We start from the raw sequence: 17,576 nt of genomic DNA, 5'->3' as shown, positions 1-17,576 counted from the left end.
ACCTGTAATTTTGGATTTTGTCCCTAATAATATTATTATATATATATATATATATATATATATAATGTATATATGTATTATGTATATATATATATTATGTATATAAATATTATGGTGGTGGCAGCAGGGACACTTGCATGTTTCTGTGATCCTGGGGAGATTCAATCATGCCTGGCAGGTCAGTGTGTAGCAGCCAGATTAAAGAATATTCTCTGGGATCCTTGGTTGGCATGGTGTTAGCATCCGCTTTTTGCAAAAATCTACATCAGCTCCAGAATCATCAATGAAAAAAATATAATGAAGTAAATCTCACAATTCTGGAGATCTGAATGACTCTGCAAAGGAAGAATGAAATATTGCAGCTTAAAATGAAATGATACTATACAGCTAATACACTTCATGACACTCATGAGTAAAACCATTGTTGGGTTGTGGAACATTAGAACTATGCATAATTGTGGCAAAATAGCACAAGTGACTACATACTCTCTTCTCACCTAAGCAAATATAAAAAAAAATCTTCATAAAGACAATGATAATGGCTATACCCTGTATTTGTTATTATTCGTTTTTCTCTTTTTGTGACAAGAGCAACCATCTGTTATCCATGCAGATGGAGGCAAGCAGGGTGATGCACCTTACCCACAAACCAATATTATGATTGTCCAACATTTAATTCTAGTTTCTTTCTTTTCTTTCCAGACTGTGATGCAATGGAGCCAGAAGCAGTACATTACTATGTTTAGTTCATTCACAGACAATGTTGCCGGTCATTCATTTAAACACAGGTAAATATCACAAAATCAACAATCTAACAGATTTCTATTTCATTTAGCAGTGGAGTTGGGACATATGCAACCTTTCAGGCCATGTTCAGTCCCATGGTGGAAACCTGGATTTCATAGTTATCTTCTTGCTAAAATGGGGTATTTTAAGGAAGCATGCGTTGCTGGGTTTTCTATATGTTTGGCGTGCTGGTCATCTTGGGTACTTAAGCCAATGGATCTAGGGTACCCATTGGTTTTCAATATATCTAGGAAGTGTGTAGTGTGCGTCACCTTGTCCTCTGTCCTCCAACACTTGCCTTGGATGCGTGCAAGTTCATTTTGGGTGTATCCTATTTTGGCACTCAGTGGAAGTGCTGAATTGTACTGGACAAACATATCTCTACTGGCTGCTTTCCTGTAGAACTCAGTGTAGATTTCCCCTTCTTCTGTTATATTCAGTTGGAAGTCAAGTAGTGATCCAGTGATGTTGGGATGTTCTATAGTGAACTTTATGTTCATGTCCATGTTATTGGATGTCATGAATATTCTGTCAGCCCTTTCACGGGAGGATGTGAGTATGAGGATGTCATCTACGTACCTAGTGAAGAAGGCACATGAGCGGCAGATGTTGAGTGCACGACGTTCCAGATGGTTCATATATGTGATGGCTAGTAGGCCCAAGAGACTGGATCCCATGGGGAGACCTGTTGTGTGTTTGTATATGTGGTCCTGGAAAGAGAAGTAGATGTTGTCCATGATGATGGACAAAAGTTGATGTATATCAGCTGCAGTAAGTCCGAAGCATTGGATGTCAGACGCTGTTATGCAGTCAGTCAATAGGTTGACCGCCGAGTGTGCTGGCACCGTTGTGTACATTGAGACAACGTCAAGACTAAAGGCATATCTGTTTTGCCTGAGTTGGTGCAGTCTTTTGATGACTTTGTCAGAGTTCTTGACATGTCCAGGAAAGATAGAGAGTATAGGTTTCAGTATGTGAGAAAGTAACCAGGATATTTTATATAGAGGTCCTTCTTCGCTGGAGACAATGGGTCTAATCTGGATTGTGTTGCTATCCTTTGTTTTTTAATGAGGTGATGAAATCTGGGTAATCTACTGTTCTTTGTGATGAAGTTGTTTTTGCATTTGTTATGTATTTGTCTCCGTCTACAGATGTCTGTCCATGCGGTGTTAATTCAGTCGTCAATCCTGGTCATAGTCGTATCTGTCACCTCAGAATATAGCCTGTCATTGCTTAAATGTTCTAGTGCTAGTCTATCATATATTTCACAAGAAATCACACACATTTCTTTTCCTTTATCTGATGGTAAGTAGATAAGGTTTTTGTTTTTTAGTTTAGTCAATGTCTTATGTTGCGCCTTGGTTAAGTTTGATGTTATTTTCAATTCCTTCCTTAAAATGTTGGAGATAAATTATTTCAATCTGGATAGTTTGTCGTTGAGTTCTTGGTTGGTGGGTGGTCTAGTTGGGGCATGGGAAATTTGCCGAATGTGTTCTTCTTCTTCTTTATCACCGATAGCCATTTGAGTAGGGAGGCTGTTCGACAAAAGTTGGCTTCCAGGTTAAATAAGATTTTTTTCATTCGGCTGTTGGCTCAAGACAAATTTAGGGCCCAGACTGAGAAGTTCTAGTTCTTCATGGGAGAGTGATCCATTCAGGTGTGTGACTAAGGCTTTTGTTGTTGATGGTGTGCTGGTGTCCTCAGTGTCAGTGTTATCTCAGAGAAAAAAACCCAGAAAAGCCATTGGAAAACCAATTATAGCAGTGACCCCATCAATTCCTAGGAATATCTGAAGAAGGAAACTTTATTCCGAAATATCATATCAGACTATGGATGATTAAATTACAACAGTTATTATAGTCCATTGTTTGTACTTGTACTATAGTGCATTGTTGTGTCATTCAAAACATTTTATTCTTTATTTATAATTACATTTTCACAATAAATGTAATTATATTCTTTTCATGTATTTAATAAAATTTCCTTCAATGCTGAAGCTTTATTAGATTTCATTAAATTCATAGTAGCCTTCATATGTAAAAAGGGTACCCACTCCTGAATTAGATCATGGAATTATTCTTTGAATGTAGCATTCATTTACAGTGTTGTTGTTATTTTTCTTTAATTCCTTAATTTGACAGTTTTTGCCTTAAAATTTGTTTTCTCCTTGTCATTTATTTGAAATGGTTTGAATTCAACGAAATAAAGTACCATTTGGGTACCAGGGTCAATAAAATCAATTAAACCATTCCTCAAACATTGTAACCTTATGTCTATGTTCAAAATCTTCATAATCATTTTGATATCTATGATTGCATGGGTCTTCATAATCATTTTAATATGTATGATTGCATGGGTCCTTTGAGAGATGTAGGGGCAAAGTTCTCTACAGACTCGTGCTCAACTAGTGCTCAACTAGTTTTTGCCTATGGATTCCAGACCTGTCATGGCTGGTACCATGCCACATAATTGACACCCATGCTGGTGGCACATAAAAATCACCTTTCAAGAGTTGGGCCTCATGTGGCTGATGCTGATGTTTCATACATGGCACGTAAAAAGCACCTTTCAAATGTTTGGCCTCATGGACATATCTAGCACCCATGCTGGCAGCACATAAAAAGCACCTGTTGAGCATTAAGCCTCAAGGAGACAATGTGTCCAATGCCAGTGGCACGTAAAAAGCACCTTTCGAGTGTTGGGCCTCGCGGAGGCAATGACACATGAGCAAGACCTTTGGCAATATGTCATGTTTAAGAAGGAGACTCATCAAGCCAAGTGAAATCGATCGCAGTTATGGGGATACTGGTGCCAGTGGTACATAAAAGCTCCCATTACACTCTCAGAATGGTTAGCGTTAGGAAGGGTATCCAGCTGTAGAAACCATGCCAAATCAGACTGGAGTCTGGTGCGGCCCCTCAGCTTGCTGGCCCTGGTCAAACCATTCAACCCATGCCAGCATGGACAACAGACGTTAAATGATGATGATGATGATTGCAAGACTACATGCCCTGAGGGAAAGGTGGGGTGGATTTATGCTAGAACATCTGGAGTTAACTCTTTTGATACCAACTTGCACAAAATTGTCCATGTTTCTCTTTTATAAAGTTAATCTTTTCAAATGATCTTAATTAAGATTTACCATCAAAATTCCACGTAAATTTACATTCCAAATAATAGCTTAATAACTTCAAAGATATTTTACTGAATTCTTCATTATTTCCAAAATTTATTTAGACAGAAGCAATATATATCAACAGAAATATGGTAACAAAGTATGAGAGTACGGTTTAAGTATGAGAGAAGTTAGGATGCTGACCAGGTACTTATAGAAGAGCTGCATGGTTACTCACATTTAGTGGGGAAGAGACAGAATGATCAGTTGGAGCTGCAAAGTGATAGATATTGGAGGTGTCCAGTAATTTATTGAACTAAATCAGGGGTCAGCAAACCACGGTAAATTACTCTGAGTGGGGTAAAAAGGAAATTCTTGTGGATAGTGAGGGCTCATTAGACATAAGTAAAATTACATAGAGAACAGGTTCCTTGTTACAACAGAAACTTTTCTTCTAGCATTGCTGCATCTGTCCATTGTAATGGACATGCTTAGGAGACATCATACCATTTTGAACTACAATTTGATTGCTAAGGCATTGACTAAACAGATACTATTTGTCAGTTGTCTATACTCACCATAACCTTATTTTTCAACAGTTATTTTTGCTTTGTTTAAGTAGTTATTCACTTTGACCCTTTAAGAAAATTGGTTGGACTCCGAAGATTGTATCCAAATTGCTCTGGCATCAAAATGCCCCAATTTTGATATAATTGTAACAAAAATGAAACGTCATTTCTCCAAAACCTGAAGTGAAAAAGTTTCTAGAAAAATCCTTTTGTTTCATAATGAAGATATTAATTTATTTTATTGCATTTGTTTTATACTTTTTATGTCTATAATTGTTTTCTCCATATAAATAGATTCAATAAACCTTTTGAATTCAAAGAATCTATAATTTTCTTCCTTTCAAATCAAGGGGGTAATGTGGCTGTAAATAAATATATTTTGGAGTAATTGGTTAAAAAAGTTCCCCGCCTGCTGAACTGTGTTTACTTTTCGCTCTCTACATTCTGAGTTCAATTTTATCTAGAGATTAATGTTGTCTTTCAATTCATTCTTGTCGTTGTTAAAATAATTGACTTCCCCCAATAAATTTGTAATCTTGTGTGAAAATAACAAATGATTATTATTTGTACTTTGGATCCATCTAGGTTGTGTTCACCAATGCCCATAGATGTTGTCTACACCTGGGTAAACGGATCTGATCCTGAACTGATTTCAAAATTGCAACGTGTCAAAATAATGCTTCAGACTCAGTTAAATGAATCAAGGTAAATATTTGTTCCATTTCCTTACGATGCTAATCTTGCTCCACTCTTACTCATTTTTATTCCTAATACCTAGGAACATCTGGCTTGGTTGCAGCACTTCTACAAAAGCTGGCCGCCTGTTGACCAATCCTTGTGTGATATCTGTTTCCAAATTGCTTGTCAATGCTTAATCTTTTGCAATATATGACAGTCAGAAGAGGTACAGGTTCTGTATATCAGTTAGAAAATATTCCATTTAGAAGACGGCATCAGGAAAGTCTTGAAGCATCGATGGACCTTGCATGTTCATTGTTCATTACTCCAAACAACATTAAGCACTAAAAGAAAATATATAAAAGTTAGAGAGAATAGCCACATGTTCAAAGTACATTTAAAAGAGAAATGTACATATATATTTGCATACAGGAATCCTTCACTTTACAGAAGTAATGTTTCTGAAAATCTGGCCATAGCGCGAAATTAATTTTCCTATTGATTTCTATGTAATCAAGTGAGATTGCGTTCCTGCAGATTTATTTGAAAAAAAAGAAAAATTCCCTAAAAAACAACAGAGAACAAGCAACATGATCACCTTTGTACATGAAAATGACAATTTCTAAACATACACACTACATTACAGATACATAAAAATACAAAAGCGTTCTGAGAGGAAGGTTAGGGAATTAATAAGAATCATATCATAAGGGTACATTTTTACCACAAAAGCTGTTGACTATTGCGTGAGGGGTGGTGGTGGAATGAACATTACTAGGAGGGTGAGGAATAATATTTGCTATCTTATAGTTCATTATCATGGACATCAGCTTGAGCGATGAAGAATTTATCCAAAGTTGTTTGTTTATGACACATCATCTCTTTGTACAGCTTAGTATATTAACTGAGCTCATTGTAAATTCCTTTTGTAATGTTTATGTTATGTTCATGATTAGCAAAAACCTGCCAACCTTCCTCTATAGGTGCTAACTCTTTAGCAATAATTTTTGTAACCAATTTAAGTGGCTCGTCTGTATTGTATTCTCTGCGTGTTCTTTTTTCTAAAAGCATCAGCTTCTCATTAGATAAACTTTCTTTCTCTGACAATAGCAACTCAATCACATTATCCTCTATGACTTATTCAAATCCTACATCTTTTGCAAGTGTCACAATATCTTTCTGCTTGAGGAAAACATGTAATTTCAGATACAGTCTGGCCATATATTTTGCCAAGCACTATTCAAAGTTGAAGGTTTCACTTTATCTCATGACTCAGCTGTATTATCCACAACATCCATTAGCCATTATGTTAGATTTTTTTCAGAAATCTCTAACTAGGTTTATCTTCCCTGTCAATTGCTTTCATAAATTGTTTGAAAGTTCTCATATAATTTTCTTTGCAGTTAGCTATCACACTTTGATTCAGTGTCTGGTGCAAAGAAGTTATATTCTTAGGGATGTGTTCTATTCTCACATTATCAAAAAGTGCATCTAAATTTGCCAGATGGCTTGGTGCATTGTCTAAAAGAAGGTTCGCCACATTTTATAGACGATTCACTCATTATTGCACTTCTGACTTGAGAGAGAGACACACATACACTCATACACACACACACACACAAACACACACATTCACATACATACTTATGCACACATGCACAGGCATTGTTGAAGTACAAGCTGATATATCTAGTAGCCAGTTGGATTCAGAAGTTATTGGGTTGCATTAGTTTAAATGTTAATGACTGTTGGCAGAGATTGTGGTGTTGTTATATTGGTCTTGCTAATTGTTTTATTGTAGTTGTTCAATCTCAAATCAATCCTCACAAACCTGAGATCAAAACATTTTATTCAACTTTTAAAATACACTAAGATACCACATACGTTTTTATTTGAAATGGATTTGCTTATCTATGTCCTACTATATATTATTGCTGCTGTTGGTGGTTGTGTTGATGTTGATGATAGAAACACACACACCTACATGATGTATATGTTGTCTGCATATGCATACGTATGTGTCTATATATATTAACATGCACTTCATTATATATTCATGCATTCGTACATACACATATACACTGCACTTCATTTTATATTCTAATCTATTCAAGCAAAAATGAGGACAGCCACCAGCTAGTACAGCCCCCTGTCCCTCCAGCTGTTACATCCTTGGTGTCACACTGGGTCAAGGGAAGGAGGGCCTAGAGTCTCTCTATGTTCGTCTGCAGCTATATAATCACTTATTGCCCCACATCCTTTTGAAGGATTGATTTTAAATTTGTCACTACAAATTACTTATTAAGATAGTTTCCTTTAACACCTAGTTTATTCCTCATTTTGATGAGAATTCTTACAGTGAAGTCAATACCATCCTGGCCATCTTAGATCCTCCAAAGTGCCTTGCTATTTTTTTTTTATTCCTTTTGTTTTGTTTCTGTGTTTCTTTTTCAGCTGATTTAACTGTCTTTTTCTTGAAGTTTAATAAGAAAGACTTTTCTATTGACAATGCCTTCTTTTTTTCCTCCTCCTTCCTTTTCCAAGGGTTGACACCTGCATATTCAGTGACTGTGTACCAGCAGACCTCATTGTCATCGATCCTCAGTTTCCAAGTTCCCTGCCTTTGGAAGATCTACGTCAGAAGTATTCTCTGTTTAATGAAGCCACTGATGTCACCACGATGAACAATACTGACAACAGCCGCATGGTGACAGTTGTGTCATATGATAATGAGGCTGCAGGTATTTATATTCTTTGGTGATTTTTTTTCATTTCTGAACTATGTTGGCAAGAGGATTAGCTTCCTTTCTGTGTTTCCATTTTCCCTTTCTTTACCATCAGCTTTATATTTTTCCATCCCAGATTCTCTTTTTCTGCTGAATCTGGAGGAAGAGGCAGAACCCATGACCCTTACAGACCCTCCTAAGACTAATGAGATTGAGACTGTTAATGTATGTATTTGAGCTGTTGCAGATCAACACCTGCTGGAAAGACATAAGGAAGAGGTTCCAGACAGCTGATCTTCTGAGGAAGAAAAACTGGGAACAGTGTTTAGTATGGTGTTGGTTGAGATGTGTAGGTGCAACGAGAATGATGAGCAGCGGAAAGGCACATGTGTTGGGACACTTGGGCATGTGGAGATACAAGACTAGCCACCTCTGAAGAGTAGAGGTCATTTTAGTAACTACAGAAAAGACAGAAAGAAAACAGTATGCCTGTGGGCCAGAAGGTGAAGTGTCTTTTAGTGATGGAATGCTTATCAGTCAAGAGGCCCTTTTTCTGGACAGAACCCAAGATGTCAATGTGTGTTGCATCAGCCCAATTCCAGATTCAGATGCAGTGCTCCACTGTGGGCCATACTCGAGCCTTGTACAGTCTGCAGCTGTTGGCAACTGAATTATCTTCAATGCCTAAAGAGGGTTTGAATGTTGTATTTTTTCTTTCAAATGCAGACATTTGTGCATTGTTAGGGCAGTTGTGTTTGTACTTGTAAGCAATCTCTGAACTGTGTGGTAGGTGTGGAACCTGCTGTTAGCCAGAAAACCAAGGCAGAAAGAAAGTAGTGTCTTCCTCAGGTGTAGAACACATAATGGCTGTTTTAAGATTTGACTTTGTGATCATAGTGGTTCTTAACTGGGGCCCACATGGCCTTTGATTCATGTCTTATTTTGTCCTTTAAACTATAAGAACACATTATTTGATTTTCAATTTTTTTTTTTCAACTATATTTCCAGTAAGCAGAGCCCTAAAGAACAAGAATTCCATTTCCTGGAAGAATAATTCTGTGAATAAAGTTTATTATGTACGTATACTTCTTCACTGGAATTATGTTCTTGCTGATGTCTAATTATGCATCCTTGTGTGTGTATTCGCATGTGCATACGTTTACACTCAAATAGACCACAATTTGCCAGAAACAGTTATTTTGCTCAGAATTTCTAAATGTGCATCTAGAAAACATATTTGAATTTTTAATTTTATATTTGGCTGATTGAAAGTTTATCATTAGCCCATGTGAGCTCATTCATGCTAATCATTTGAGTGACATGTTTTGGGCTGGCTGTGTATGTAGCTACAGCACTGTGGGAACAGTAAGTACTTCATTGTGCAGACCTTATAAAAGGTTAGTAGTTTTTGTGGCCTGAAGATTAAGGCCAGTGCTTATGATGCAGTCTCCTGTCTAAGTCTGCTAAGATCTATCTTCAGTATGTGTGCTGGGTTTGTTGAGATTTGTTTGGGATTTCACAGCTCATGTTTCTTATTTGATAAACCACTTTAATGCTTTGATGGTACTGGACAGGCGTTTTTTTTGTTTTTGTTTTTTTTTTTTGCAGTGAGCTAACACTAAAGAAGTACATTCTCCAGTTCTGGAATCTTCACCATTCCTATATTAATCTAAGTTTGCTTGGTAGTTCATATACATAATGTAAATTATATTTTGTTTTTCAATTTAGTGATGTTCTTTTTGTTGTTCTTGTAATAGACATCTGATTGGACATTACCACAGGGGGTATTACTAAAGGATGTAATCATTATGTCTGGTATTCCTTTCAAACATGGTATGAAGAATGTGAAGAACTTTTTTCCAAGCGTTTATCAAGATGTATTTTCAAAGGTAAGCTTTTTCTTTTATCTATTTTTAGGGTTTTATTTTTGCTATTAACTAAGTATGCTTATTTCTTGAAATAAATGTAGCATGTAGAAGTTCATGTAGCTTCTAGATTTGGTTGTTTGTACAAGGAGGTGCCCAAAAGTAACCGGAAACGTTCCCTGTGAGACAAACCTGTTGCTGTTCAAGCTTCTGCGACCGGTAGCATCAACTAAGGTTACATTGCCACGTGGTGCATCTTTGTTTTGCAGTGCTTCTCCCATGTTCGTAGATTTTTGCAATGACTGAAACAAAGGAACAGTATGCTTCTGTGAAACTCTGTTTTCTGCTGGGGAATATGGCAGCCAAAACAGTTGTCATGCCTCAGACAGCTTACAAGGACGCTGCCATAAGCAAAACAGAAGTTTATGAGTGGTTTCCACACTTTAGGAATGGTTACTTGTCACTTGAAGGCCCTATTGAAATCTCCCACTTGAAATCTCCTATTACTCTTGCAATACTTCATAAATATAGATGTTTAACACTTAAGCATTCAGATTCGAGCGAGATCGTTGCCAGTGCCGATGGACTGGCTCCTGTGCAGGTGACACGTAAAATTCACCATTTCGAGCGTGGCCATTGCCAGTACCTCCTGACTGGCCCTCGTGCTGGTGGCACATAAAAGCACCCACTACACTCTCGGAGTGGTTGGCGTTAGGAAGGGCATCCAGCTGTAGAAACTCTGCCAAATCAGATTGGAGCCTGATGTTGCCTCCTGGTCCACCAGTCCTCAGTCAAATCGTCCAACCCATGCTAGCATGGAAAGCAGACGTTAAACAATGATGATTACTCTATCAAACGTAATGCTTTTATATTCATAATACTTTGAGTTAATCATGCATTATCTTGTAGCCTTGAGATTTCGATGAGGTGATTGTATATTTCTAAAATATTGTAGGGGAGGTGTGAGAGATTGGATCTGGCCAGTTTGAACTAAAGCAGGTAGAATATTTGGACCAGATACAGCTGGTTTAAATGCTAAAGGGTTAAAAACATGACGATGTTATTAATATTTGCCTAATTCTTACTCTTTCCAGGTTGTTTCTTTTGAAGACAAAGGAGTTGCTGTGTTACATGTTAAAACCAAAGCTGTCTTTGAAGAAGTATTACAGGTATGATATAGTCTCTTAGATACTTTCTGTTTTTAGACTTTGACAGATATTTTTTGTACATTTAATATCATAGATTATGTGAACTAATTAGCAATATAAGTACCACTATACATGCACAAATACAGGCAAACATTGAACAAGCCCCTGTGTGGCTGCTTGACCTGCTAGAAATAGTATTCATGTCTCTTTTAACCTTTTTGATACCAACCTGCCTGACATTACCTCTGGTTTTTTTGATACAAACCTCCCGTTTTATAGTGATCTTAATCAAATCCTTCCATTAAAATTTCATGTCAATTTATGTTCCAAACACCAACTTAATATTGACAAAGTTATTTTACTAAATTCTTCATTATTTTCAAAATTAATTGAAACAAAATGCATTGTAGTCCAACAGAAATAAGGTAACAAAAGGATCAAATCACATAAAGGAATATTTACCTACAATGCGCAAGGAATTAATGTAGTCTTAGATACATTGTCAGAATAAAAGATAGAATGGTCAGAGCTAGAATGTCTTGATCATAGACATGCTCAACTATTGCTGACCTAAGGCTAAATTTAGCAATACCATCATCACAAACAAACAAGGGAATCTCCATGTGGTAATTTTTTTTGCTTGAAATAGTAGTTAAATTTCCTCTTGAGAAGAGAAGGCCATATTGAACAGTATAGTCTAGATTTGCAAAGGATAGGATGGCAACATCCATGGTCCTTTTTTAACCTTTTTTTTTTTGTTTGTTTTTCTTTTTAGCTTAACTTGACTATCAGCGAGAAAATAATATCTTTTGCTGCTGCCAGTATTGTTTGGGATCTCAATGATGTAAGTTAACAAATAATTTTATTACATTTCAGTTGTGAAAATAGATCTAAAGTCTGGGAACAGCTGCTTTGAACATAAATTTTCACTTTATCAACCAAATTAGCAGTTCCCTATGAATTGAACTAAATTTGGTGATTATTAATGCTGTTGTTGTTGTTATAAACAACAAAAATTAATACAAATGCAGCTCTCGTCATATAGTGTCATTAAATACTACCTTAAAGTACTCCTTTAAACTCTTGAAGTAAAATCTCACTAAGTTAACTATGGCTTTCATTTCCCTGGATTCAAGTGCTAAGATGAATTCATTCAACTAAGTTTGTCTGAAATAAATTTTTGGGTGTTGAGCTCATTTCAAAAATCGTTTTTGTTTTTATAAGTTAGCCATGCTATATACATTTTACAAATTAACTCTGTTTTGCTCTTCCACACTGGTTTCAAAACTAGTTTTAATTTAATGTAGGTTGTAATAGAAATTCTTTGTTATTTTCTTTAATTATAGTATTCTCGCACAGAAGATTTTTCCCCAAGCCGTTTTGAAGATAATGAGGTATATTTTTAATTCGGATATTAACTGAAGTGTTCTTTTCTTTTTGTGTATATGTATATAATATGTGTGTGTGTGAATCTTGTATAGCTAGGGTTTTCAGAGAAAGAAATTGACCATCTAATATGTGCACTAGAAATACATTATGAAAAACATGTTCACTAGAAATACAATATGAAAAATATGCTAGACTTATCTTGAGTCCAAAATTGTGTTTTTTGTAACCTACATTCCAATGATAGAGCTTTGTATCTTTGTCAGAAATTAGTTCCTTCCGGTAAGGAAGATTTCATGTAATTAAAAGTAGAAGAGAACATACATGCACACATACATGCATGCATGCATACCTACTTTTCTTTTTCATGTTATTCCATGGTGGCATGGACTGATTAATTTTTTGAGGCATTATTTTATTGCCAGAGGCACTCATTGGTGCCAGCTCTTTTAGTTGCTTCTAATGACATGCAAAGACATGGATCAGTGGTTAGAGCGTCAGACTCACAATTATGAGGTAGTGAGGCTGATTCCTCCAGTTCACTTAGCTGTAGAAATTAGTTACAATGTTACTGGTGCCAAACTGTGGCAGCCTTTGCCTTCCCCTCAGATAATATGGTTAGCATGGAGAGGGGAGGCTGGTATGCATGGGCAACTGCTGTTCTTCCATAAACAACCTTGCCCAGACTTATGTCTCGGAGGGGAAATTTCTAGGTGCAGTCCCATGGCTATTCATGACCAAAGGGAATCTTTATCCTTTAATGACATGCAGAGGTATGATGCCCTTATTGTAAAAGCTGAGTGAAATTGATAGATGGATATTAAGGAGAATCCCAATGTCTGTTTGTGCAAGTGTGTATGTTTGTGAATGTTCTTTTCTAGATGTCCTTATTAACAACAATGAACCCCCAAAAAAATGTTCATTCTAAAAAATGGTGTCTGTATTTGCACTCTCTTGAAAGCAGAAATCTCATAGTTCCACTTTCAGCATGCAAGAATCAGTAGAATAAAAATACTTGCAAAAAAAATTAAGTGTTGGTGACACAAAGAGCATCCAGCCATAAAAAAATATTTCTAAATAAGTTTCGCCTAATCCATATCATCATCATCAACAACTTTTAATGTCCATTTTCCATACTGACATGGGCTGAACAGTTTGGCATGAACTGGCAAAGCCAGGGGCTGCACCATTTTCCATAGTCTGTTTCGGTATGTTTTTTATGGCTGAATGCTCTTCTTAATGCCAATCACTTTACTGAGTTTACTTGGTGCTTTTTATATGATATTTTGTTTTTAAGATCTCATGGAAAAATGAATGAACAAATATATATACTCAAATAACAACTTGTTTTTTGATATTACACTCCTAAAAATCCAACTGACCTTTTATATGAAAATCAGATGTTTGTTTAAAGTCTTTATGAATCTACATAGACTTTACAATTTTAAATTGATTTTCTATTTATTTGAAGAGAACCAACCTATGATTCTATGCAAACACTGGCAGAGTACGATGTAAAATAAATTTACATAGCAGAATCTCAGTAATACATATTTAGTGTGTATGTGTGTGTACAATGGTATACACAATTCATGTGTGTATTGTTAGGATATGCCGTTTATTTGTTGTAGGAACTACGATATTCATTGAGATCGATTGAAAAGTTTGCACCATGGGTTCGGAATGTCTTTATTGTTACTAATGGTCAGATACCATCTTGGTTAAATTTGGACAACCCACGACTACATATGGTTACTCATGAGGTTTGTATTGTGACTTGTTTCTATTATATTTACTAGGGTATGCGGGTATTTTGAAAATATCTTTTTGAGTTACAACCATGCCCTGCATAGTTACAAGCTGCCTTTTGGCAAGGCATAGAACCCATTTAGCCACCCTGCCGGATATATGATGAAGTCATGGGTCTGCAGCAAGATGGATTGTGAAGAGGTAGCGGAAGAACGCAAATGAGTCAACAGTTCTTCTTACATTGATGCTGAGTGGAAGAATCCTAGATCAACAGTCAGTCACCTAACTATCAAGAGAGTAGCTGCAGCGCATCTATTGGAGTGGCATCCATGTTTGTGTATCAGCTAATGAAAGATTCAGTATGACTCAAGCTCCTAATGCAAATTTATTATAATGGTGTTGGATGGCAACAGAGAGTCATGGGAATTCATGAAAGCAGAAAAAGAAAAAAAATTATTTACAATCGCACATTGATTGTCTTTTAAAGTTGCCATTCTTGTTTAGGTCCAGATCAGACTTCGTTTATCTGACCTATTGCCAAAAGTATTCTATCCATGATCACTCTATTTTAATTTCAGACATAGTGTATTTACATTACTCCATGTGTCCTTTCTTTTTAAAAATACTTGGATGTGATTTGAGGAAGATTTGGCTGGGGTTTTTTCAGCCATTGAACATCTGTTTAGAGACTTCTTTGTTGGCTTGTAACAGCTGCTGTGGTTTCATAAGTTGGTGAGATCTCATTATAACTGACAAAGTATTCATTTAGCCAAGATATCTGTCCTTCAAAGGACCCCTGTACATGTATGTATAAATGGCTTCTATGTAAAGTGAATATTTTATAGTTGTTTGTATCAGCCAACAGTGAATAAACTAAATATGACTTATGTTTATGTGCCATGAGAAGAGATTACTTCAGAAATTTCGAAATTCCTTCCCCAAAGAAACACCTTGGCCAAAACAAAACAAAAAAAAAAATTATGTTTTACTAATTTACTGTAGACTTTTTACAAATATCTTCAGATTTTCTCCACTGAATATTGGGGTTTTACCTTCCTAATGTTGACTAATAAAAGGTCTACTTTCTAATTGAAATATGTTGCATATTTACCTTTTTTTTTTTTCACTTTTTATTTACTATTATTATGTTATATATACTCTACAGGATATCTTTTTGAATAAAAGTTACCTTCCTACTTTTTCCTCTCCTGCAATAGAAGCCAATTTACACCGTATTCCAGGAATTTCAGATAAATTTATCTATCTCAATGATGATGTAATGTTTGGCAAAGAAGTCTGGCCTGATGATTTTTATTCTCATTCAACTGGACAAAAGGTAGGTTAACTAGTTTTATTCTAAGCTATTTTGACTGTAATTAGAAAATAAAATATCAGGACCACCCTTTATAGTTTACCATAAGTCACTGCCCAGTTTAATACTTCTACCTGGCCCTTGGGTGCATTTAGTGAATTTTACTCTGTTGTAAGCATTTCAATCAGGAATCAAACTTTTAGTTCTTTCTACCTCGTGTTTTACTTTTCTCCTGCAGCTATCGATTTGCCAATATACATGCTTAGGAACAACTACATTTGTCTAACTAGACTGAGAGTTCCTGCATTGAAAACAAACACTGCTTCTTTTTTTTCCCTTGACAAACTTATAGAACACAATTCTAAGTATGTAGTATAACTATATTTAACGTGAGAGCTCTGGCTGAATATAAATTATTAGAGTTTTGAGGATTTATTCTTGACCAAATTGAGATGTCAAGTCACCAGATCAGTGACTCATATTTCTGTCACTAGTGCTACAGTGTGTGTGTGTGTGTGTGTGTGAGAGAGAGAGAGAGAGAGAGAGAGAGAAAATATGTTTAACTATCTTTGGTTCAGTCTTCCTAGCTGTCGATAGGTATCATGAGTAGTAAGTACACACTAAACAATAAGAGTACTATATACTTAAGCATTATATTAGCCCACATTGTTGAAGTAATTGCATCTTCCAGACTATCTGATTCAATAACATCCTTCATGTAGCTGCCATCACTGTCTTACATTATTCTCTCCTTTGTTACTCACTCTACTTCTCCTATCCTCCTTCTTCTCTTATCCTTCTGGTTACATTGCTTTGATTGAGTGGTGGCAACAGAGAGTTGTAAGGACTCTTCAGGTTTGTAGCATACAAGTCAACCTCATCTAGTGCTCATGCCACAGTAAAATGTATTGTGATGACCTTTTAGCTTTACTGAGGACATGACATCATCTCTAGTGCTGGTGCTGTGATAAAATGCTCCCAATACATTCTATAAAGTGGTTGGCATTCGAAAGGGCATCCAGCCATTGTAACCATACTGAAAATGGAGACATGGTCTCTGACTCATCTTATATGGAACCATCCAAATAAGAGGAAACTTAGACTGTGATGGCCTGGACAACACATGCCAGTATGGAAACTGAAGGCAAAACAATGACAGTCTATTTTTCCTCCTCCCCCTTTTTACACAGACACACATTAGCATATCCCTATACTGGGTTTGAATTCAGAATCTTAATTCTGACACAGTTTTCATGGCTTTGACCTTTCTACTAGTGCTGGCGTGAGTTGAATGGTTTGGCATGAACTGACAGGCGAGAGGGCTGTACCAAGCTTCAGTATATGTTTTGGCAAGCTTTCTACAGTTGGATGCCCTTCCTAATTCCAGCCACTTTAAAGTGTACTGGGTACCATTTTTTTTTATATGGTACCAGCACTGGTGAGGTTACCCAGTACCTACAAGACTAAGATCCTTCACCTAAGTGGGGTATAGTATTAAAGGATAGGAAAATATGATAGAGGGATAGGAGCAAGTGTCTTGCTGAAGAAATGAATACGTGGCTTCCTTACTTGAAAGGAGTGAGAGAGATGCAAGGTCAAGGTACATGTTGTGCAGGAAAGCAAGTCTTTAGAGATAGGGGGAAGAGAAAAAGTGGGTGGGTAGGAAGTGCATTAGAGTGAAAATCGTGTGTCACATAATTAGAGATGGAAACAGAAACAAATACAGGCTGACTAATTTTTAACTGATCTATTGAAAGATCATTGCAATGAGATATCACTGACTATAAAATTTAAGACAAATGTCAAAACAGTTTATTGTTTATAATTCCCAGTACACTCTGTAAAGTGGTTAGCAATAGGAAGGACAAAGCCATAGAAACCATGCCAAAACAGACATGGAGCCTGGGCAGCTATTCAGTTGATCAGCTCCCATCAAACCCTCCAACCTATACTAGCATGGAAAACAGATATTAAATGATTATGATTTCAAATGTTTCTTTTATTTTTGTTTTTTTTTTACCTGATGATTGTTTGTATGTTTCCTTACAGGTTTATCTAACCTGGCCAACACCTAATTGTGCTGAAAACTGTCCTGCAATGTGGATTAAAGATGGCTACTGTGATAAAAGCTGCAATAATTCCCGATGTGATTGGGATGGAGGCGACTGTGAAGGTAACAATAAAATAGATCATACAATTATTCATCAGCTTACCTTATATACATATAACACACAAACACACA

At 36.3% G+C, this 17,576-nt stretch overlaps 1 protein-coding gene across 1 annotated transcript in view; it reads left to right on the top strand.

The window, feature by feature from the left end:
- LOC106867695 (N-acetylglucosamine-1-phosphotransferase subunits alpha/beta) overlaps positions 1 to 17,576 on the top strand; it is a 50,480-nt gene that overhangs the window by 14,547 nt on the left and 18,357 nt on the right. Inside the window, exons 2-12 of the mRNA XM_014912649.2 lie at positions 703 to 788; positions 5,056 to 5,175; positions 7,693 to 7,889; positions 8,883 to 8,950; positions 9,632 to 9,763; positions 10,834 to 10,908; positions 11,663 to 11,731; positions 12,234 to 12,281; positions 13,905 to 14,036; positions 15,188 to 15,358; positions 17,384 to 17,507. Of these exons, the coding sequence (XP_014768135.2) occupies positions 703 to 788; positions 5,056 to 5,175; positions 7,693 to 7,889; positions 8,883 to 8,950; positions 9,632 to 9,763; positions 10,834 to 10,908; positions 11,663 to 11,731; positions 12,234 to 12,281; positions 13,905 to 14,036; positions 15,188 to 15,358; positions 17,384 to 17,507 (1,222 nt within the window). The remainder of the gene's footprint in view (positions 1 to 702; positions 789 to 5,055; positions 5,176 to 7,692; positions 7,890 to 8,882; positions 8,951 to 9,631; positions 9,764 to 10,833; positions 10,909 to 11,662; positions 11,732 to 12,233; positions 12,282 to 13,904; positions 14,037 to 15,187; positions 15,359 to 17,383; positions 17,508 to 17,576) is intronic.

The sequence above is a fragment of the Octopus bimaculoides genome, chromosome 7 (assembly GCF_001194135.2).
Source record: "Octopus bimaculoides isolate UCB-OBI-ISO-001 chromosome 7, ASM119413v2, whole genome shotgun sequence".
NCBI classification, from domain to species: Eukaryota; Metazoa; Mollusca; class Cephalopoda; order Octopoda; family Octopodidae; genus Octopus; species Octopus bimaculoides.
This window is presented reverse-complemented; position numbering and strand designations above follow the sequence as displayed.